Genomic DNA, 21,679 nt, shown 5'->3' with positions numbered 1-21,679 from the left:
GAAAACTTTTGTTTGTTTATTCTGTGATTGTGTGCATGAAGTTGCTTGGTTACAAACAGCTGGACATCTTGTGTTCAGTTTACAATCTGGAAAAGGCATAATTGAGTGCTCTTTCTGGAATGTTCATAAAGGAAAGGGTTTGGTTTTCAGTGCAATGTGAAAACTGTTTTCATAAACTTTTTAGTCCATTTGAAATGTTTTCACCCTTGGTGCAGTGACTTTTCACACCTGACCAAACAAACTGCACCGAGTTAAGAAGTTGATACCTAAATTATGACTTTGTAGTAAGGTGTGGGAACAACTTAGGTCACGCCTATGAGTTTATTTAATGTTTTCACCTAGAGTAATCCCTGCTTGAGGAAAAACAGTAAGCTAAATGCTGTGATTTTGAAGCATTGAACTCCCACACCTTAATTATTAGAATGTAATTATTGTTCCCATGCATAATCATTTCTTTACGGATGGATGTTTCGTATGATTACATAATCAGCAACTTCAGCATGTGTTTGAACTGTCCTCTTTAAGTTGCGAATACGTAAGAGAAAATTTTACAATTCAACCAGAAGTGCCCACAAAAAAATTATCATCTGAGGATCCAATTGCGTCGCTCCACAGGGGTGACGTAGTGCGCTGCGTCACAGTGATGACAGTGCGTGAGAAACACTGGACAGACGGCACAAATCAGTGTTAACCCCCCCCCCCCCCACACACACACACACACACTCAGAGGGACCAGTGCGTTATATGCTGCTGTTCTAATCGGGGAGAGACACCGGAGAGAGCTAAGACCCCAATGATGTCATCCTACTATCACCCGGTTAAGGAGGCGGACATGGCGGCGATGGGTGAGCCCCTGTGTCTGGAGAGAGGTGAGGGGTGTGTTACTAAACTCAGCTTTCTATTCGCCAGCCTCTCATTAAGATTATCCCCGTTCCACCTTAAGTGATGCTGCAGTTCCATTCTGTTCAATGCAGGCACCCAGGTTTCTTATTTACCAGCTACATGTTCAGGTTTTCTGCTCCACCTTAATGCAGCAGTTGAATTCATGCAGTCGAAGCTTCCTCTTTGCCAGTTTTTTCATTCTGATTCCCATTCCACCTTAAATTATGAAACTATCATTTACCTGCTGCATCATTTAAGGTGGAACAGACAGTCAGCTTCAGAAGTTGGGGTTCAACGGCGTAAACGCTGAACCACTTAAGGTGGAACGGAAAATCAGTAGACCTTAGCGGTGTGTGGGCCGAGGGTCGTCATTCATTGCCTCACTGTACTATAGAGCCGAGAATCCCCTAAAACCCGTGTTAGTCTATGTCTCGTTCACGGTGTTGGTTTTCAGTAACTGGGTGGTCGCCCAGTGCAATGGTCACTGTGTGTGTGAATGGACACCGCCCACAACCGCCACAGCTACTATAACCTGCTTTTTATTTTAAATGGTGCTTTGTGCTGTCACCGCTAATGTTAGTCGGTCTCTCTCTCTCTCTCTCTCTCTCTCTCTCTCTCTCTATCTAGATGTGTGTAGAGTGATAGAGTTGTTGGATCGGCTGCAGAGGAGCGGGGAGCTGCCTCCTCCCAAACTGCAAGCACTTCAGAGGGTCCTTCAGAGCAAATTCTGTGCTGCTATCAGAGAGGTGGTCTTGCCACACACACACACACACACACACACAACTGCTGCAGCTATTTCTCCTCCTTTAATGTGGAGGAATACTTGATTTGTGGAGGACATCTCTGACCTGTGAATAATTAGACGAACCAGGTGGATCCTGAGCTCTCAGATTTCACTGTGACTTGTTAGAGTTTAATTAAATTCTAGTTCCCTTGAAAATTAATTGTCAAATCATTCCTTCATTCATTCATTCGTTTTCTCTGAGGGCTTCCTGTTTAGGGTCCAGAGCTCACCCAGAATCACTGGATCCAAGGCAGGAACACACTCTGAAAGGGCAGCAGTCATGGCATCACACACTTACACAGACTCTGACACACTCACACAATCACTCCCACATAGACACAGGCAGAACACACAAACTCCTCATGTTTCAGATGCAGTGCACATGAATGATGACCATCTATTCAATGTCAGACAATGGACTTATGCATTTTTTTATCAATGTGAGAACTGTGATAGTGTCTGTGTGTCTTGCTGCCATGTGATTTCAGCAGGTTTTTCAGGAGCATGTTTCTACCTGCAGCTGCCGTTTGCCGGTCCATTATTAATTACTGCTTCATTTTCCTCTCCCGGTGTCCGGACGTTCCCAGGTAGATCCCAGTGGACAGCCAATAAGTGTGTGGGCGAGAAAGGTTTCTGAATGTGGGGATGAAGTCACTGATTTGACTGCACTCCTCCTTCCTCCCACACTTCCACAGTGAATGCTGCTCGTCCAGACCTCCTCTGCACTCTTCCCTTTCTGAATGAAGCACATTCTCTTTACCACACTCTACCTAACAGCACTTTCCAGCTAAGAGTGAACAGTATGACAAAAGTATAACCCTGCAATTATCCCCATATTTGTAGACTGTATAATCTTTGGGTCCACTTTAACCTTCACTTAAAGTGGATCCAGGTGCTCAGCTGTTCATGCTTTGTTTGTATAATCTCCTTAGAAATGCATGATATGAAATGGGACACATTTTAACAGATGACACATGAGCCTCAGGGCACCATACTCAATGCCAAGCATCTGCAAATTTGGTGTAAAGACCCCCTACACTGGTCTGTGGAGCAGGGGAGCTGTGTTTTCTGGAGTGATGGAGATCCATCCAGTACCTCTGGGCTGGCTTATATAGTGTAATGTATTTAACGCTGTAGACTTTTTTCTTAAATACACATACAAGTGATTATGATGTTACTGTGGTCATATTGTCCACCTCTTCTTCCAGCTCCAGGAAAATGCTTTGATTTTGCACTCTTTACGGACGTCTGGCTGACACACAAACATTCGTTTTGTACTTTTGTTTCAGCTTAAAAGACTGCCTATCACCCTCCATATACTCATACTTATTCTCTGAGTACTAACCGACTTTTCTGAATATAATATTTATCTACTCTCATTTAATAGGTTTATGAACAGCTGTATGACACCCTGGACATTGTGGGTGGACCGGAGGTTCGTGCTCAGGCCACTGCCAAGGTGAATATTCAGTCACTGTGTTTCTCAGTTACAAAATATAACAATTTTACTGTCTCTAATTCACTGCTCTGCAATCATAGTTTATCAAGGTGTCATTTTTGACAGCATGTAATTACAGTAAACAACACAATTAGTTTTAATCATCATATGAGCTAGAGTTCCATGATGTTCACAGAACTGTGATAATGCTCTCTTTACTGTGATCGTGTTATGCCTTGAATCAACATTTTTGAAACAACCTAGAATCTACTATATTAGGCTTGGTATATTTCAAAAAATTTCCAGCAATAATTAGATGAAATGATATTATCAGGTAATATATGTATTTAATATATTCACCCCATTGAATGTTTTGCCACCAAATGTTTTTCACTTATATAAAACTCAGATTAAATATTAATTACATACAAGGAACCATGGAATCCATAAGAATGATACGTCCTTGGATTATTTTGATTTTTAATTATATAATTACATTTCTTGATTAATCACTTGACTGTATATTCAAATCTGGCTACATAATCAATCTCTACCTCTACCTTTCTCTCCCTCTCTCCCTCTCTCCCCTCTCCCTCTCCCTCACCCTCTAGGCCACCGTAGCAGCATTTGCTGCCAGTGAAGGTCATGCTCACCCTCGTGTGGTGGAGCTGCCCAAAACGGATGAGGGTCTGGGCTTTAATATCATGGGGGGAAAGGAGCAGAATTCTCCCATCTATATTTCCAGAGTGATCCCTGGTGGTGTGGCTGACCGGCAGGGTGGACTAAAGAGGGGTGACCAGCTGTTGTCTGTCAATGGAGTGGTGGGTATATACAATAATACAATGTTTAAAACCTTTTGCTGTTTCTCTGAGGACAGGATGATTAGGGGGCCAGAATTGACCACAGTGGCAAATTTAGCCAGACATCAAGGTAACATACAGACTCTTCTCAAAGAAATGCCCCCGGATCTTTTATTACCTCAGAGAGACAGGATCGCGGTTTTATGTGTCGTCTGAAGGAAGGCACAAATTATTCAGTGCAGTGTCTCTGCCGCTGCACTCAGACATTGGGTCCATGCAACAAACAGGGACAACACCCTCGGTTGACCCCACTAACACCACTTCCAGCTCTTATTCAAGTCTCTCAACCAAGTACTGACCAGGCTCAAACCTGCTTTGCTTCAATGGATTTGCGTCAGGTGATATGGCCGCATGTTCTCCCTGTGTCTGCGTGGGTTTCCTCCGGGTGCTCCAGTTTCTTCCCACAGTCCAAAAACACACGTTGGTAGGTGGACTGGCGGCTCAAAATTGTCCGTAGGTGTGAGTGTGTGAGAGAATGTGTGTGTGTTGCCCTGTGAAGGACTGGCGCCCCCTCCAGGGTGTATTCCCACCTTGCGCCCAATGATTCCAGGTAGGCTCTGGACCCACCGCGACCCTGAACTGAATAAGCGCTTACAGATAATGAATGATATGGCCGCAAGAATTGTTCGTTGGTTCATAATGCAAATAATTATGGAACATATTCAATGGCATTCAGACATCAGAATCAGATCAGAATCAGAAATACTTTATTGATCCCAGGGGGAAATTGCAGTTATTACAGTAGCAGCCAGTTGTAAAAGAATAAACACTCTAATAAAAATTTAACACAAAAGGAATTTTTTACAAATATGTACACATCTATAATAATAAATACGGATATACTGTATACAGCAGTATGAGTATTGCACATTTGAGTTGTTACACTCATAATTAAAAAATTTGTTCTATTGTAATTACTGTACATGTGAAAGGTGTCGTGCTTTAAGTGTGGAGTTATAAAGTCTGGTAGCCACTGGTAGGAATGACCTCCTGTGGCGCTCTGTAGTGCATTTTGGCTGAATGAGTCTTGCACTGAAGACGCTAGTCTGTCCATGACTTTAGAAATGAAGAATTTTGAAATGTGTTGATTATAAAAGAGGTGGCAGTTGATATATGGAAAATTCTGAAGCAGTGGTCCCCAAATATTTTCTGCAGAGCCCTTCTTGACAGGGATATTTTTGAGCCCTACGACTCTGAGACACATACACACACACACACACACATACATGTCTTTCACTTCCAAATTTTACAGGAATTTAATTATAACAATGTAATTAATACAAAACTTTTTACTGAAGAAAACAAAATAAGTGATAAATGTTCTTTACAGTGGAATTATTACAAGTGATATGCAATTTATATATAAAATATATTCCTTTGCTTTGCTGACCCCTGCAATAGTACCCACCACCCTATACCCTCTTTGTCAACCACTGTAATATATTAATTTACAAATCATTTTGCTCTCCTTTATGTATTCAGAGTGTGGAGGGGGAGCACCATGAGAAGGCAGTGGAGCTGCTGAAGGCTGCTCAGGGCTCTGTGAAATTGGTGGTGCGCTACACTCCCAAAGTCCTGGAAGAGATGGAGGCCAGGTTTGAGAAGCTGCGCAGTGCCAGGAGGCGCCAGCAACACACCAGCTACTCGTGAGTGCGTTCTTTTGGTTCAGCATGGAGTACCTGAGTGAAAAAAGCACCAGCCATCATGACTAAAGTGCATTTGCATGCACATAATCTGATGACCTCAGAAGGTTTAGGCAGTGTGTTCTGCAAGTTTAGTGTAACGTTTTCTAGGAAGAATAAAGGGGAACACACTTCCTATTAATACACTATATGTCCAAAGACATGTCGGAGGAGAATGTGTCTAAAAACCTTTCACCATATGATGCATGTAGTACTTCAGTTTTTGGCTCTGTGCCCAAGCACGTTGGATTTTGATTGACAGTAAGCAAGGAGCATGAGTTTCTTCTATATAAATTTCACCCTTGTGCTTTTCCTTGTTCACAGGTCTTTAGAGTCTCGAGGTTAACCAGTGCTGACCCCTGTCTAGCCTGTTGACCACACCCATCCCTTGATCCTCTGATGGGAAGACAGAAGACAAGTGCGGATGAGGAGAAGAGTCTAGACTCGATTTTAGATACGTTATTATTCTTTGTTAGTGGAACATTCCCAAAACAGTAGACCTCAAATATACTCTTTCCCCTGGCCATCTGTAGGGAGAGACTACATAGTGTATTCAGTCTGTCAGAGTGATTTTATATCAGAAACAGAAACCTGTGTATGTGAAAACACCTTGTTATTTATTGTTCTGTAACGTTAGCAAAGAACATAGACGAACTATAGCAAAAAGCTGATGTGAATGCAGCTTTATTTTAACTGATCAGAAGCATGCAGTTCCACACCTCCAAGGGCTCAGTGTGTGACTTAAGCTGCTGAAAGGGTTTTGGAAGGGAACCACTGGCTTGAGGGGGTTGCCTGTTATCGCTGAACCTTTTCTTCCAGTTAATTTACTTAAGTTACAGTTTCAGGAATGGTCCATAGACTATTATAGTCCCAACGATGTGGGCTGGGTTTCACTCATCTAATTTACATTGGTCTAAGGATGGTCCAAGTTTTCGGTTTATTCCAGCATCCAATGCACCTGGAGCAGGTATATAATAAAAAATAATCATCATTAATAATAGGTTTCATTTATATAGCGCCTTTCTAATACCCAAGGTCACTGTACACAAGGAGACAAAAAAAAAGCTGGTTCAGCCTGGAGCTGGGGGTGTTGGCGCACCATTAGCCAACACCTAAGTGATTCATTAGATAAGATTAATGTGCAGCTGCTCCAGAGCATTCCAGTTCTCTTACTCCCAGTCCTAACTGCATGCATTGCAAGTGAATGGCAATGTTAAAGGCAGAATTATTATTGTTTATAATAACCTTTATTGTTATTATCAATACAGCTGCCTACACTGGCTGCTGGCTTCAGCACCATGCGCTGGTTGTGATGGACGCACTGTTTCTATTTCTGATGTGTCTTGTCGCTTGGCTGCTCCAAAATGCAATGAAGCTGGATACACACCCATTTTAGATGAAGCCTCATGCTGTTCTTTGATCTGTAGTTGATATACGTGCTGATGTGACGCTAGTGTAAACAAAATGTGTGTCCTGCTGCTCTGCCACCTCACTCACTTGTCGCTTGCAGTTAGGACACAATGGTAGTCGTTTCTATGGAGATTATACAAACTGTGTGTGCACAAATGGACCAATATGTCACCTTTAAGATAATATACAGTGGAGCACTGTCAGTGAAGGATTAATTTAACCTTGAGGCTTAGTCTTATTATTATTAAAGCATTATAATACTCTGCTGAATAAGAATACAAAGAAATTATAAAGCAGAGGTCATCCAGTCCAGATCTCGAATTCAGGTTCCAGGGCGGGATTTTAAAATGGTTGGCTGGTATGACACATTAGCTACAACAACTAATGCACTTGAATTGCAGGTATAGTGTCATAACTGCCAGTTATTGAAAAAAGTCTGGCCTGAAACATGGATCAAGTGTCAGGATATGAGAACCTCTAAAATAAATAAAGTCTTTTAATCCAGTAACTGGTGAATAATTTAATAGCTACAATGAAACATGGGTGAGTTGTGTAATTAGGCTAGTGAGAAATTCTCATAAGTACATAGCTGCAGGTTTAAGAGTTTAAAACTAGTACATTATTTTTGGAGCAAACATGGACAATTGTAGAGGATACCTGAAGACTGTGTGGTGAAAGACAGGCATAGATGAAGTCCTGTCACTTCATGAAAGGCTATAGTATGGCAAAAAAACAACAAAATGGAGTAACAGAACTCTTCCTGACCTCACACTGGATGAACATAAAGCTTTTCCTCTGGACTGTACTCCCAAAGATTCTGTACCAGTCCTCAGCAGTAGGAACTCTGTGTGCGCAAGTGTGTGTATGAATGGGCGAGTGTGAGTGAGGGAGTGAGAAAACTGTTGTCAATACTGTTAACTGTGTTTGTTGCTAAGATTATGAAAGTCTCTGTGTCAGCAGGTTGTCTCACTTTGTGTTATGGAGCTGTTTCATGTGGCTTTGAGCTGTTGAGTCATGCCTGTTTAGAAGGACTTTTATTTAAATGTGTTTATTTATTTACTCATTCATTCCTACAATAAAGTCAACAAAGCTGTCTAACATGAAAATCGTTCATTTTTGTGCACTTGAGGCCAATCATGGTGGCAGAGAGTGTGGAGTCTGCTCAGAATGATTGGCCCCAAGAGAAGAACATGCATGGGACAGGGCACCGCACCATCAAAACACCTCAAACACTCGCACCAGTGGACAATTCAACACACGCATCCAATCATTCACACATTCACATCTGTGGAGCACACAGAGGAAACCCACAAAGACACAGGGAGAACACACCATACTTCTCACAGAAATTAACACAAGGCATGCATCAAATCCAGGACCCAGAGCCCCAAGAGCTGTAGGCAGCAACACTATCTACAATGACACTGTGTAACCCTAGAGCAATTAATTTAGAAAATATTTATTTAATTTCATTTCTCATTTTGTTCCACACATAAGTGATATTTTTAATTTATAACAACAGAACAAACACTTTATTGGCCACAAACATTTTTATCTTGACCAGGAACACTACAGTTTCTACAGTTACAGACTGTAGTCCATCTTTTGCTCTACATTGTTTGCCCCATTTCACCCTGTTCTCCAATGGTCAGGACTCCCTACCAGCAAAGACACAAAGTATACAGAGTAACAGATTGATTACAGTCAGTGAGTGGTAGATGAAGCTATTATTTAATATGTGTATACCATTTATTTTGAGGTTATTGCCAATTGTGGCACGTACCAGTCTGACGTAGACGTGCACAGCTTTCTGATTGGACCACGGGATGTTCCTATAGCAACTGTAAACTGCACTGTGTTGTCGAGGTGAGGGCTGTTCTGTTCATGTGGGAACTACAGGTAAGACAGTGGTGGGCAGTAGTTTCCTTAGCTCCACACAGAGGAATAGCTGCTGGTTTTGTATTTTAGACTGAGACCGCTGAAGTGTTAAAGTAATGAAGAGTTTCTATAATAAAAGTCCGTCGTTCTCTCAGACCTCAGCGGCTATTGGACATGTTTATTTACAGCCGCCGTCCTTCCACACGGAGAGCTGGAAGGTAAGGTTTACCATTGTGCTTCAACAACACTGATATATTTAGGATTTCATAAGTGTTTTGTTCTGTACTCCAGCAGATAAAAAATTTATGCATGTACATTTATAACCAAAAACACAGCCAAGCCGCCAAAAACAACCAAACAACATGCGTTTTTGGATTATGGGAGAAAGCAGAAGAAACACACACAGACACAGGGAGAACCCACCAAACTCATCACAGATCTGAAATAGTGGTCTGTCTGACACCTGACACTTTTCAGCTCATGCTTATTTTGGGATGTTTTTGGTATTTGGTCACACCGTCAGAAAGTAATATGTTTGGGGTCATTAAACTGCTGCAGAGAGCTATCCATGATATTTTAGACGTTTGGTCAGTCCCTGTGTTATGAATGTGACATTTGGACTCACATAATGACCTACTTTGGCATTAATGGCTGCACATAAATGGCTTACCTTTTACCTGAGTGACAGAAAACATTTAATTACCCCCACTTTCTACGTTTCCTACACCTCTGCTGTCACACAAGGGGTCCCTCCAAGCTCAGTCCTTGGCCCATTGCTCTTTACGATATGTATTTAAAATTGTCCATTGTTATGCATATGGCACACAGATTTATTTCATTTTTAAGATCCACCCAAGAAAGAAATTGTGTTTATTGTTTTTAAATCTACCCTCCACTGACTGTGCCATGACCTTGTTCAGAAAACTTTAAATGCTTATTTTAATTTACATCTTTTAATGTGGGTGTGAGATGAATATTAAAAAAACCAAAAACATTTCCATTAGAAAAATTAGTAAGCCATTCTGAGCAATGCATCTTATCATTCGCGATATTACCACAAGGTGTATCCTTAAAACCAGTGGTCCATCTTCTCACCAACACTCAAAGCACAGTATTACAAATGAATTAGTATCACTATATCACTATACCATGTATTCATGGTTTTATTTATTTTATTTTGGCCAAAAAAACCCTCCATTCCCAAGTGATAATAAAATTGACAACTATCTCATCACTTATAAAGCTCTTAAAAATCTGGCATCTTCCTGCTGTGTTTCTATTCCCCATCTGGACACTCTATAAGTAATTCAGCTGGTCATGAAAGCTGATCAAGTAACAAAAAAGCATTAAGTTTTGGTAGTATTCTAGGATGTATCTTAGGACTACATTCATATCAATTGCTGGAAAAAAACGTACATTTATTTTAAAAATCTTTAAACATTTTACCTTCTCAAAGACTAGCTGGGATTTCCATCGTAATAATGCACATTTAACCAAATATGACACAGAATAATAAAAGAACATTTCTTGCCTCTCTTATAATCATCTGTTTTTACTCTAGGGCGCCTTGCTTCCTCCTCTTCTCCAGGGGGAGAGCCGGATGCCTGGACCCCTGCATTATTCTCTCACCTCCCACACAGAGCATGATTACAAGCCCAGTAATGGGCCTCTGGGAAACCCTATCTATTCCAAAGCCCATCCACACTGGGACACAAACTTTCTGAATGAGCTGGCTCAGAAGGTAGTGTGTGTGTGTGTGTGTGTGTGTGTGTGTGTGTGTGTGTGTGTGTGAGAGAGAGAGAGAGAGAGAGAGAGTGTGAGAGAGAGAGAGAGAGAGGGAGTACAACTGATCTCAGTCTCTCTCTGGGCTGGTAGTGGTCTTATTCAAGCTTGTTGAGATGTCCACTGATTTAAAGTAATTCATCACCCATAACTAAAAGGCACATGGGTAAATACATAAGAAACTATAACATGTTTGTAATTCATAGTTGGGTCTGTATTAAGTAGTGTTTAATATGCTTTTGTATTTTGTATTTTCACAGCCATTATATATTTGTGTGTCTAATTATGTCTGGTTGTAGCTCAGAGATCACAGATCTATCAGGGTTGTCTCTGCACCGGTCAGTGAGATGCGAGACCGCTACAGGGGTCAGTCAGCACCACATCAGCCTTTAGTGGAGCACTACAGGACCCTGCTGGTAAGAGTGACAGAAATGTGGGATTCTGCACTCATGCAGTTTTAAAGGAACACTGGATAAAATTTGGTATTTTAGCTTCTGGGCTCCCCTTACAGATGCAGAGTGTAATTAACATTTACATCACTGTTCTGAGTCCTCCAAAAGTTACATAGTGTAGTTTCTGTGGTGCTGAGCCCAGAGGAGCAATGACAGAGGCTCTTCTTTTTATTGCAGGTCAGTGGTGCCTCACAATGATTTTGAAACTGTAATTTTAATCTAGTGTTCCTTTAATAACCAGGCTTATTAATGTGTTATTACACAAAGACACTGAAAATGAAAGAAAAAGCTAAGAAAAAGCTGGAAAGACTAAGAGTATCATTATGAAGTTTTAATATTGATGCCATCACTGTACTATCACTTTAAACAGTATGCAGACCTCACAGAATATAATTCAGATATTCAGAATCAGATATTCTGAATATCTGATTTGGAATTTCATTAGATGTTCAGAATCAGTATTACAAATTAGCCAGAGCCATTTTCACATGCAAGGAATTTCTAGCAATTGTTCACTCCCTGTAATAAAAATCACTTCAACTAGAAAATACAAATATAAAATATATAAATGCACCATTCTGCACTGAATCTGTTTGAACAGAGACAGGGAATGTGGCACAGAGCAAGAACGATTAATTTCACGCACAAGGACAGTAGGAAACACAGGCTTAAACCCCCAAACCCGTCTAAAAGTGTAGACTTAAATGTTTTTGCAGTAAATACAGGGGTAAAGCTGACAGATGCAACAGAAGGTCCCAGAGCTAGAGCTGTCTGATAGATGCAGGCGAGAGAAATGACAGTAAGGTGTGCAGCAGAAAGCTCAGAGCAGGGATTTATGAGCTAAATGGGTAAACTAGAAGCAGAAGAGATTATGAAGAGAGCAAGGGAAGGAGATAGAGGAAAGCATGTCAGAGAGAAGGAAAGAGAAAGCATTAATGGTAAATAATGATAATTAATGCAAAGCATCTTATGGAGAGGGCTCTCCTTAGCCTGAGGATTAGGTAGCTTTCAGCAGCCTGAGCAATTTCTTTAATGGAACTAGAGATGATGGGGTTTCTGTTTCCTCTGTCTGTAATCAGGCGCTCTATGGTCAGCTTGATCGGACTTCAGCCCTTCTGCCCAAAGAGCCACGGGTCAGCACCACTCAGGAGGACTACAGACGTTTTAGCAGGTAATAGCTGACCACCAGAGGGCGGTGTAATAACAGAAATGGACTCTGAATCAGGCCTGTGGTGGTGGAACATTGGTATAATGGGGTGTAATGGTTTATTCTGGAAGAAGTGGGTTGGAGTTTCAGTCATAAATCTGTAGGTGAGAGGGAACAGCCACAGATCATTCCGCTACACCAGAGAGGAGAAATAAAAAAGGGGTGGGGTCTAATATACCATCACTGTCCCATTGCAAATCCACCTTATAAAATCCAAGACTCAGGAACATCGGTCACATGCAGCATGGCTTTTTATTAACACCAAATATGGTGACTGGACAGATCTACCAGGACTTAAAGGGCCAGTATCACTGAAAACTGAATTAAAGAGTCTTATATTGCACAGAAGACTTTTTTAAATGCATTACAATTAAATAAAAATAAATTAATTAATTAACTTATAATAATGTAATTGAAGACGAGAATAGTTTTCAACTTGTTGTTTTTGAGATGAAAAAGGTGTATGTGTAAACACCTATTAAAAGGGGTATTCCTTAAATAAATAAGATTTTTCTAAGTAGATTTTGTGCAGACTATTTTGTCCTGCATATACTTATTCGCATGTATCTTTTCAAATGAGAGACTGTTTGTAGACAACACACTTAACTTAAAGTTATAATAAAACAAAATATCATAACCTTTTTATATGTGGGTTAGCATTAAACTCTTCAGACCTCTGGTTCCATTTCTGTATTTCACATCAAATTACTCTCAAACAGAAATAATCAGGGGCTACTTAAAAGTTACTAGAAGTTTGGCACTGTTCAGTCATACTGACAAATATTTAAGGTTTTAAGGATAAAGCAAATTTGAGATGAAAGGTGATGAAAAGTTAATTATGACCCAAAAAATATGTCATGAACGTACCTTAATAAAATACAGGAAAAAAAAACATGTTGCCCCTTTAATTCATTGTTGACTAATTATCTGCTCGTGCACTGACTGTACAAATAGCTTTAGATGCCCAGGTTTATGTGCAACAGGAAGGCTAATGTAATTGAACTCTCCTTTTCTATTCCTGGCCAACAACAACCACACAGGAGCACAATGGGCCCTCACTGTCACTGAGTGATGCATGGCTGGGTGTAAGTGATAAGTTGGCCATGGACCCACACTCCCTCAGGCACTTCTCTGAATAAGTACATTTGGTTGAGCTGACCTCAGAACTGAGAGGGTCACTAAATCATAGGGAATCGCTTTGGTTAAAGTACACTTAAAACGCACTTCCTGGGCTTTAAGGGGTTTCAGAGGAAGCACTATGGACAGTAGTCTGTGAAAAAGTGTTTGTGGAGAGTTTCTCTACCTGAGAGAGGAAAGAGCGCTGATCTGCTCTGACCATACACTGGCTCTTAGTGAATGGCTAGCAGGGGCTGAGGCACAGAGCTAATGGATGTGAAACGCAACAAACCAGAGGCTTTTAATGTGACCCTGAATTACAAAAGTATAGTCCATACACACTCATATGACCACACACATCAGTTGGAAGTAATTTAAAAAATACATTCAGCTTATCATGAAATAATCATTGATACTTGTGTTGCTACCTGGCAACCAGAAAGAAAAATAGGCAATTATTATTAACAGTAAATTACTGGTTTCAAAGTTAATGTGTTAATAACATGTTAACATGATACAGTTTTAACAGCATTATTTTTATTGAAGAGCACTTCAAACACAGTCCACCAAATGCTGTAGAATCAACACAGAATTCAGTTTCGGAAATGGTCAAGCAAGTCCACAAAGATGTTTTCGTAAATGGCTGGTCTGTTTTTATTTATAAAGGAAATAGTCCTTACATTGAAGCTAATTTTTTCACTATTATAGCCATATAACTAAATACATATATATTAAACAGGAGAAAACTATATGTTAGGATCAATTATTGACAATTGTGATAAACTACACAAAATAATTCCATTTCACAATTTATTAGGGTGGCATGGTGGCGCAGCAGGTAGTGTTGCAGTCACACAGCCCCAGGGGCCTGGTGGTTGTGGGTTCGAGTCCCGCTCCGGGTGATTGTCTGTGAGGTGTTGGTGTGTTCTCCATGTGTCGGGATGGGTTTCCTCCAGGTGCTCCAGTTTCCTCTCAAAGTCCAAAAACACATGTTGGTAGGTGGATCAGTGACTTAAAAGTGTCCATAGTTGTGAATGTGTGTGTCACCCTGTAAAGGACTGGCGCCCCCTACAGGGTGTGTTCCCGCATTGCGCCCCACTGTGACCCTGAACTGAATAAGCGCTTACAGACAATGAATGGATGAATGAACAATTTATTACTAAAAGTATTTTATAGCCCTACTGACAAAGACAGTATTTATAGAAACTTGGTGTATTTTTCATTCATATTTTTGTGTTTTATTCTGAAGATATACCTGAAGATATATCTGAAGATATGTAGCATATATCAAATGTGGGGACTATTGTAAAAATGTAAATATGACTTAATAACATAAGTGTGATTTTGGTTCTATGATGTTAATGTTAAAGCTCCAACTGTTAAACAGAGACCGTTAACCACAGCTAAGGTTTGCTTCATGTTGTGTCTAGCAGAACCCTTTAACCTGTGTGAAATCCCTCTGGTGGTTTACTAATTTACTACAACACTTCCATCCTTGGTTCAGACCATTTCCAATTTCTTCTCTCTCTCTCTCTCTCTCTCTCTCTCTCTCTCTCTCTCTCTCTCTCTCTCCCTCTCTCTCTAATTAAAATGTCCCATCTGTTTCAGGTCGGAGTTGTCTCCTCCTTCTGCCTTGGATGCCCCACCCATTAAGGGAACCCTGACTAAGAGTGCAGCTCTAAGCCGCCTCCCTCCACACAAGGCTCCACCCCCTACAACCTCTCAGCTGCAATTGCCCCGCCCCTGTGTGGCCTTGCCTCATGGTGGTAGAAGCAGTCTGTATACGGACAGTTTCTCTGTATCTTCCCGTTTACCCAAAGTATCCGCAACTGTTGCTGACTATGACAGAGGAAATGTCATGACTGAGAGTGGCAGGGGTTTACTGCACTCCATTCTGGAGGTGCCCAAGATGTACGGTACAGAAAACCAGACCTACGGGAAAGGAAGGATAGTGCTAGTTTAAGATGACAAGGAAACAACTTTATAGAAAAAGAGCTGGTTATTAATATATCTTTGTTTAGATTTAAAGAAATACTTCAGGGTTATTAAGTCTAATCACTGTAGTTAAACGTGAACCTAAAGCTTGTTAACTTAAAACAGATTTAAAATAGGAATTAATCGATTGGTGAATATATATTTTAGCCCGTTTCTTTCAGTAAGTGCAGAAATGATTGTCTGTGGCAGTTCAATGCTGCAGATGTGGCAAAAAGGGATTAATTTGGAAAATGATGGAATGTGGATACAATAAAAGCTGTAAAAACAATCTATTGTCGAACATTTTCTGTTAATATGGTGTCCACTTTTGTGACACTGAAAAAAAAATTATTATTTGGCCTGGAAATAAAATATATGTAGTCTCTGACATTTGTACAGTATATTGTCACTGTGATCTTGTTGTGACAAGCCGACCACAAATTAATTTTTTGTTATTACTGACAGCAATATGTAAACAATAAGGCATTGTTTGCGTGTGTGTGTTGTGATAAATTTTGCTGAGGAGGCAGTTGGCTTCACACAGAGACAGCTGAAGTGAACAGAGCTGTTCTGGAGACTGGAGACATGAGCGCTATCTACACACTGAGACGAGGAGGCTGATGGAGGAAGAAAAATAGCAGGGATTTGGCAGCATCTCACAAATTAGCTTTTGAATCTGTGTGAGTTTTTCCCGCCCCTGTTCTCCACTCTCTTCCGCCCACCTGCTCCTTGGATCCGTGCCTCTCCTCCCCCTCCCGTCTCCCACCACAACCTGCCAGACATACGGAGGAGAGAAAGGCCACAGCAAATATTTACAGACATATCTATGAATTTAAAAGAATATTCCAGCATTTTTGATCACAGACTCTATCTGCTGTAAGTTATTAACCAAACAAATCAGTAAATCAAAAGCTGTCACATAAATATAAAGATTCCTTAAATGTATAAGTCACAGAAGCGTAATAACTAATGATTGGATGGCCACCGTTAGAGCCATGCCTGAAGAGACTGCCATGTCAGTTTAGTTGTTGGGTGCTTTCTTATATGAGAAAGAGACATGAGGTAGAAGGATAGTGTTGGATACAGAGGCATCATGCTCCTTTCTGTGTGACTTATCAAACCGCATGCACATTTGTATTTTATGAACAAGGCTTAATGTAGGGAGTAGGACATTTCAAATACATTCAAATATTAAAACAATTTATAACAAAAATGATGACTTGCGAAGGACCTGTAACAGCAAATAGAAAAACATACAAAGAGAAAAGCACTTAATCATTTATGTCGGTTGTTATTTGGGTAATTTGCTTTCAATAAAAGATTGTCATAGAGAAACTGAGATGTCATTAGGTGTGGTGTACCTAAGCTATGTATATACTGCATGAGGAATTCATGAATTATTGTATGTGAAACATATATGTGATATATGTACATATTAGTGTATATGTGTGTGCTTAAGAGACACAAAGGCTGATTGGCTTTTGAGTCCAGGGTCACGACTCCACACTGTGAATTATGACCAATGGGAAACACCCACACAGACTGGGTGGAGCACCCCTCCCCTAAAGTGATCAATCACACTAATCTCACCAAGCTCAGCACTGAGTTCTGTAGTGGGGTCACTTCTGTAAAATACTGTGTCTATCATGATCATATTGTTGCCTCTTTCTTTATTCCTCCTAGTGGCCGTTCTGTGAACAGAGTGGATGTTATTCATTAATATTATCAACAATATATTTTTAGTTTCAGTGTAAGTTCATCATCAGATTATCGAAGGCACTTGGTTCTCTGTGAGTGGAATATCATGACTATGTTGAGCTGCTAGTGAGCAATGAAGTGTGAGAACATGTAAATATCAATAACTTTTGCCTGACTGCTTAGCTGTGGGCCTAGAATGAAGGAATTGTTCTTATCTGTACATAGTCATTTAAACTGATTACAAAAATAGTTTAATCAAATTCTTCTGTGGAATTTGCTACACATCTATTCTATGTTGAATAATGTTTGGGTGACCGTTGCTTTGCAGCCGTGGTTTTGCGAATACAGGTTTTTGTGCTCTTGTTTCAGAGTATATTAAATGTTCCCACATATTTTTTTAATGGGGAGAGTATCATAATATACATTTTAAGTGCACATATCATAGATTTATTATTTAAAAATAACAATTGTCTGGAAATAATTACAAATGATAAAATAATGTAATTATAAAAATTAATTATAAAATTAAAACTTTAAAACATTGTATATATTCACCCCCCCTGTGAATACAAGCAAAGCAGTCACTGATTATGTCAAGTCACAAAAACAACATATTTGCATATTTGCCTATTCAGTCTATACTGTTTAGCTCCACCCAATATATGATAGCCAGAATTGTATGATAGTTATTTAAAGCAAAAGAGCATGTTATAAAACAAACATACTGTCATAAGTAATGCTGCTCTGTGTAATCGGAATGCTGAAACACTCCCGGGATACACTTGTGTAGGTGGAAGTGGGAACAGCTCCTTTAATGCATGAATGAATTCACAGCATGAATGAAGTAGAATCAGCTTCTGAAGCCTGGTTTCTTTTACCTTTACATTCACTTGTCTCACTACATTCTCATAGTCAGTGAATGTTTGTGTGGAAGTATGTGTTCTCACAGTGTTTTCAACTAGCTCTGGATCTGTGTCAGGCTAAATTCAGCATCGAGGGTATACTGCTGCAGCAGCCATACACAAGCACTGAGGGGGTTAATGGATGCTGGGTGGGGTTTGAGGAGGGGGGAACAGCTGCCACCTTTTCTTGTGTCTTGTGCAGAGGAGAGAGAGAGAGAGAGAGAGAGAGAGAGAGAGAGAGGAGACTTTTCCCCACCTGTATTCAGGAAAGCCTTGCTCTTGCAAGTGATTGGTTAGTAGCTCACACAAGAGACGAGAAATCCCCATCTGATTCATGGCATATGCTCAGAAATATCACAGTGAGATCTCTCAGCAGTGGTTCACATATATATTCTACAGAAAGATGTTTATAAAAGACCCATGTAATTGAAAAACAAATTTCCTCTGCATTACTGAAACATGTCTAATGTACATCAATGAACCATAACATAAATGCCATATCCACTGACCATACAGGATCACATTGTTGTACTGACATGGCGGTGTTGTGCTGGTATGAGTGGATCAGAGACTGTCCCTTCATCAGTGGATGCTGCTGATTTGTTTGATTAGTGGAGTATTTTCAGTGACACTCAGGGGCTTAAAACTCCAGCAGCACTGTTGTGACTGATCCACTCGTACCAGCACAACACCCACTAACACACCACCAACACATCAGTGTTGTTTGAGATTTATAATTAGTTATTACTTCACTAAAGTGACACTAAAGCAACACTAAGTAGGTTTAGTTCATTGCCCACTAGTCCCCTGAGAGGTAACAGGGAGAATAGAGCCCCTGTTGTTGCTACTTTGGACTAACTGCAGAAACTGCACTATGTAACCTTTGGATGTGGGCAGGAAATCACTCCCTTTCTCTCACTCTCTCTGTTGATTTCAGATTTCAGGACAGTGCTGGAAATGTAAATATCACTCTGTAGGGAGAGCCCAGGAGAAAACATGCCAAATCTTACATAGTGTAGCTTTAAATCAGATGCACGTGCAGTGAATATACCGCTACCCTGAAATGGATTAAATGGCAAAGAAGAAGATTATGATGATGATGATGCAGTGAATATGCCAATGAATATATTATAAACATTTTAATGATGTTATGCACTACATCCACTATAGGGCAGATCAGAGTACAAAGGTTTTGATGACATTACAAAACATGTTGACAATGTAGTAGGTGGTGATTATGTAACATTGTTTACTACCAAAAAGTAAGAACGAGGAAGAGGTAGTCTGTGAGGCCTTTAAACACTTTGCGACATGTAGATGGAGAATTATTTTCACTTATTTTACCTGAGGTCATGTTTCGCTTGAACTATTGGCTACATTGCCCCCACGCTTTTAAGGTGGTACCATTCCATAACTGTAAGCTGTTAGCTTTCAGATAATGTGCAGAAATATGTATGAAATGAACAAGACTATGGACAGAAGGCTTCATGTGTATCCATGCGCAGCAGCATAAACGAGCATTTATGAGGCAGCACAGACAGCAAAGTATCATGGTGAATACCTTCAGTTTCAGACACAGCCTTTATACCTTATTGTATTAGTGTGTAATAAAATATTGGGACGCACACATGACGTTTTTTCAGGTCTCAACCAATCAGCAAGCGGCTGTAAAATGAACCACTGCCCAATTTGAGCACAGAATTCCTCTAGTCCCTCCAGCCAATCCTGGTGTCGAGGCGGAGCTTGTCGGAAAACGGGTGGGAAAGAAAAATAGCGCGTGTGAAAGAGAAAGAGAGAGAGGAGGGACGGAGGGAGCAGATTAGGAGGAATACACTGCGCCGAAAAAGAAGGAAAATAACTTAAAAACGAGAGAGAGAATTAGAAGAAAGGAGGACAATACTTACGCTTAGCTTTCAGGGATTAATTAAGGGGCACGTATTCAGAAGCAACAGAGGCGTGAAAGAGAGAGACAGTAGCACACACAGAGAGAGAGTGAGAGAGAGCTAGAGAGGGAGGGTTAATGGATGGATGGGTCTTGTACGGTTCAGGGAAGAAAAACACGACCTGAATGAAAGCAGGGTGTCAGACCTTGGAGCCTTGCTGTAGCTTTTGAAATATATTTTTTCCAATTGTTATTATTATATTTTTTAAAAAGAGAACTCCTTAAGCAGGAAAAAAGCCGAGCATTTTTTGAGGGGCAAGAACACACAAAACGAAATGTACCAGCTGTCAAGGGCTAGCTTGAAGCAGACAGGTTTGAGGTGGTCTGCAGCTGTGCTTGTCTTCAGGGTTTAGTGCAGTGCTTTATTATTAAAGAGAATCCAGCGGGCAGGCCTTCACCTCACTTCACAGCATCTCTGAGACTGGACTTCAGCCTTTTACTGAGAGAACTAGCCACATCCCCACGCTGTAGTTACTTGTTGTGTGTTAGTGTGTGTATGTATGTGTATATATGTGTGTGTGTGTTCACACACTGTATACACAGGCGAAAGAAAGCCCACCAGAGCCCCCCAAAGCGAGCGAGTAAGTACTTCTAGGTGTTGTGGTGTGCCGTGTATTCTGTGAAGTTCTGTGTTGGTGTCGTGGTCTTTGTGCACATCCCCATTGCTTTCGCTATAACTTAATAATTATATTAGTGGGTAATATCAGACTAATAAATGTGGTGTGGGGTCATTCGACTCAACAAGTAGCTTCCTTTCTTCTCCACACACCTGTTCCCCTGTCCTTTCCTTCCTTCCACTGTCCATAAGCTGTAAGGAGTGGAGTGGATTTTATAAGATTCCAGCAAACACAGCAGAGGCAGGCTCTCCTTTCCACCTTAAATGCTGCAGCAGGCTGTAGCCTATCTGTAATCTGTAAGTGTGTTTGTGGTCAGTATCTGTTCTGATTCTGAGGGCTTCAGTACAGAACATAGCCCTAAACTGCCCTGAATGTAACTGCTGCCGCATTTAAGGTGGAACGGATAGTTCCAGTAAGAGGAGTTTGAGTCAGTGTTGTTGTGAATGTGCTCACATACCCCTGCTAGCACAGATATATTAAAATCTTCCCTTACAACTGAGACTACAACCTTTCATTTCTTATATTCTTATATGCATCCATTCCCACTCTTTTTTTGGTTTAGCCCTATTTTACATCCTCTCCCAGTTTAGATTCACTCCCTGCGGAACTGATCCTCCTGGTTTCTGTTTGTTTTATCATTGTAATCCAGTTTCTTTCTGAGCATTCAGATTCATTGCATTCCTTTGGCACAGATCAGTCCTGGAGTATGTGCAGTACTGTAAAAAAATCAGAGACCACCCTTTCTTATATTTATATTACTGCCCCATTTCCAGGAAAACAGCTGTATTAATAGCACCTTATGGCAGATTTAATCACTTTAACCTCTGATCTCTGAATTTTGCCTATGGCTGTGCGTTCACGACATTTATTTATTTATTTATTTATCTAACAGACCATTTTTAAAGGCATATTCCAGCTGTTTTCAACCGAATGCCTACCTGCTGCATCTGTGACAAACAAACAAAAATAATTCACCCGCTCTCTGCAAATAAACACAGTGGGAAATTGTTTCCACATCTGCGGACTCTCTTATATTATAAACCTGCCTAAACCTA

At 40.5% G+C, this 21,679-nt stretch overlaps 3 protein-coding genes across 8 annotated transcripts in view; all 3 read left to right on the top strand.

Moving 5' to 3' along the window:
• Nucleotides 1–730: 730 nt before the first annotated feature.
• On the top strand, nucleotides 731–8,146 carry lin7b (lin-7 homolog B (C. elegans)). The gene is made up of 6 exons (XM_066642058.1): nucleotides 731–869; nucleotides 1,510–1,628; nucleotides 3,054–3,125; nucleotides 3,716–3,925; nucleotides 5,447–5,610; nucleotides 5,971–8,146. The coding sequence occupies exons 1-6, from the start codon at nucleotides 794–796 to the stop codon at nucleotides 5,990–5,992; spliced, it is 663 nt and encodes a 220-aa protein (XP_066498155.1). The 5' UTR covers nucleotides 731–793; the 3' UTR covers nucleotides 5,993–8,146.
• A 775-nt stretch (nucleotides 8,147–8,921) lies between these two features.
• Nucleotides 8,922–15,729, top strand: zgc:193811 (uncharacterized protein LOC559801 homolog). Of its 2 annotated transcripts, none has more exons than XM_066643021.1 (5): nucleotides 8,922–8,955; nucleotides 10,496–10,675; nucleotides 11,016–11,132; nucleotides 12,248–12,339; nucleotides 15,100–15,729. In XM_066643021.1, the coding sequence occupies exons 1-5, from the start codon at nucleotides 8,941–8,943 to the stop codon at nucleotides 15,452–15,454; spliced, it is 759 nt and encodes a 252-aa protein (XP_066499118.1). In that variant the 5' UTR covers nucleotides 8,922–8,940; the 3' UTR covers nucleotides 15,455–15,729. The 2 variants fall into 2 exon arrangements, with proteins under 2 accessions (XP_066499118.1, XP_066499116.1); XM_066643019.1 differs by having other exon boundaries at nucleotides 8,923–9,152.
• Nucleotides 15,730–19,902: 4,173 nt separating this feature from the next.
• kcnc3a (potassium voltage-gated channel, Shaw-related subfamily, member 3a) overlaps nucleotides 19,903–21,679 on the top strand; it is an 89,754-nt gene continuing 87,977 nt past the window's right edge. For all 5 annotated transcript variants that reach the window (XM_066641583.1, XM_066641582.1, XM_066641580.1 and 2 more), the window contains exon 1: nucleotides 19,903–20,588. In XM_066641583.1, the coding sequence (XP_066497680.1) occupies nucleotides 20,504–20,588 (85 nt within the window). In that variant the 5' untranslated portion in view covers nucleotides 19,903–20,503. The remainder of the gene's footprint in view (nucleotides 20,589–21,679) is intronic.

Source organism: Hoplias malabaricus, chromosome 13 (genome assembly GCF_029633855.1).
Source record: "Hoplias malabaricus isolate fHopMal1 chromosome 13, fHopMal1.hap1, whole genome shotgun sequence".
NCBI lineage: Eukaryota > Metazoa > Chordata > Actinopteri > Characiformes > Erythrinidae > Hoplias > Hoplias malabaricus.
The sequence above is the reverse complement of the archived record's forward strand: the minus strand, read 5'-3'. Positions and strand labels throughout refer to the sequence as shown.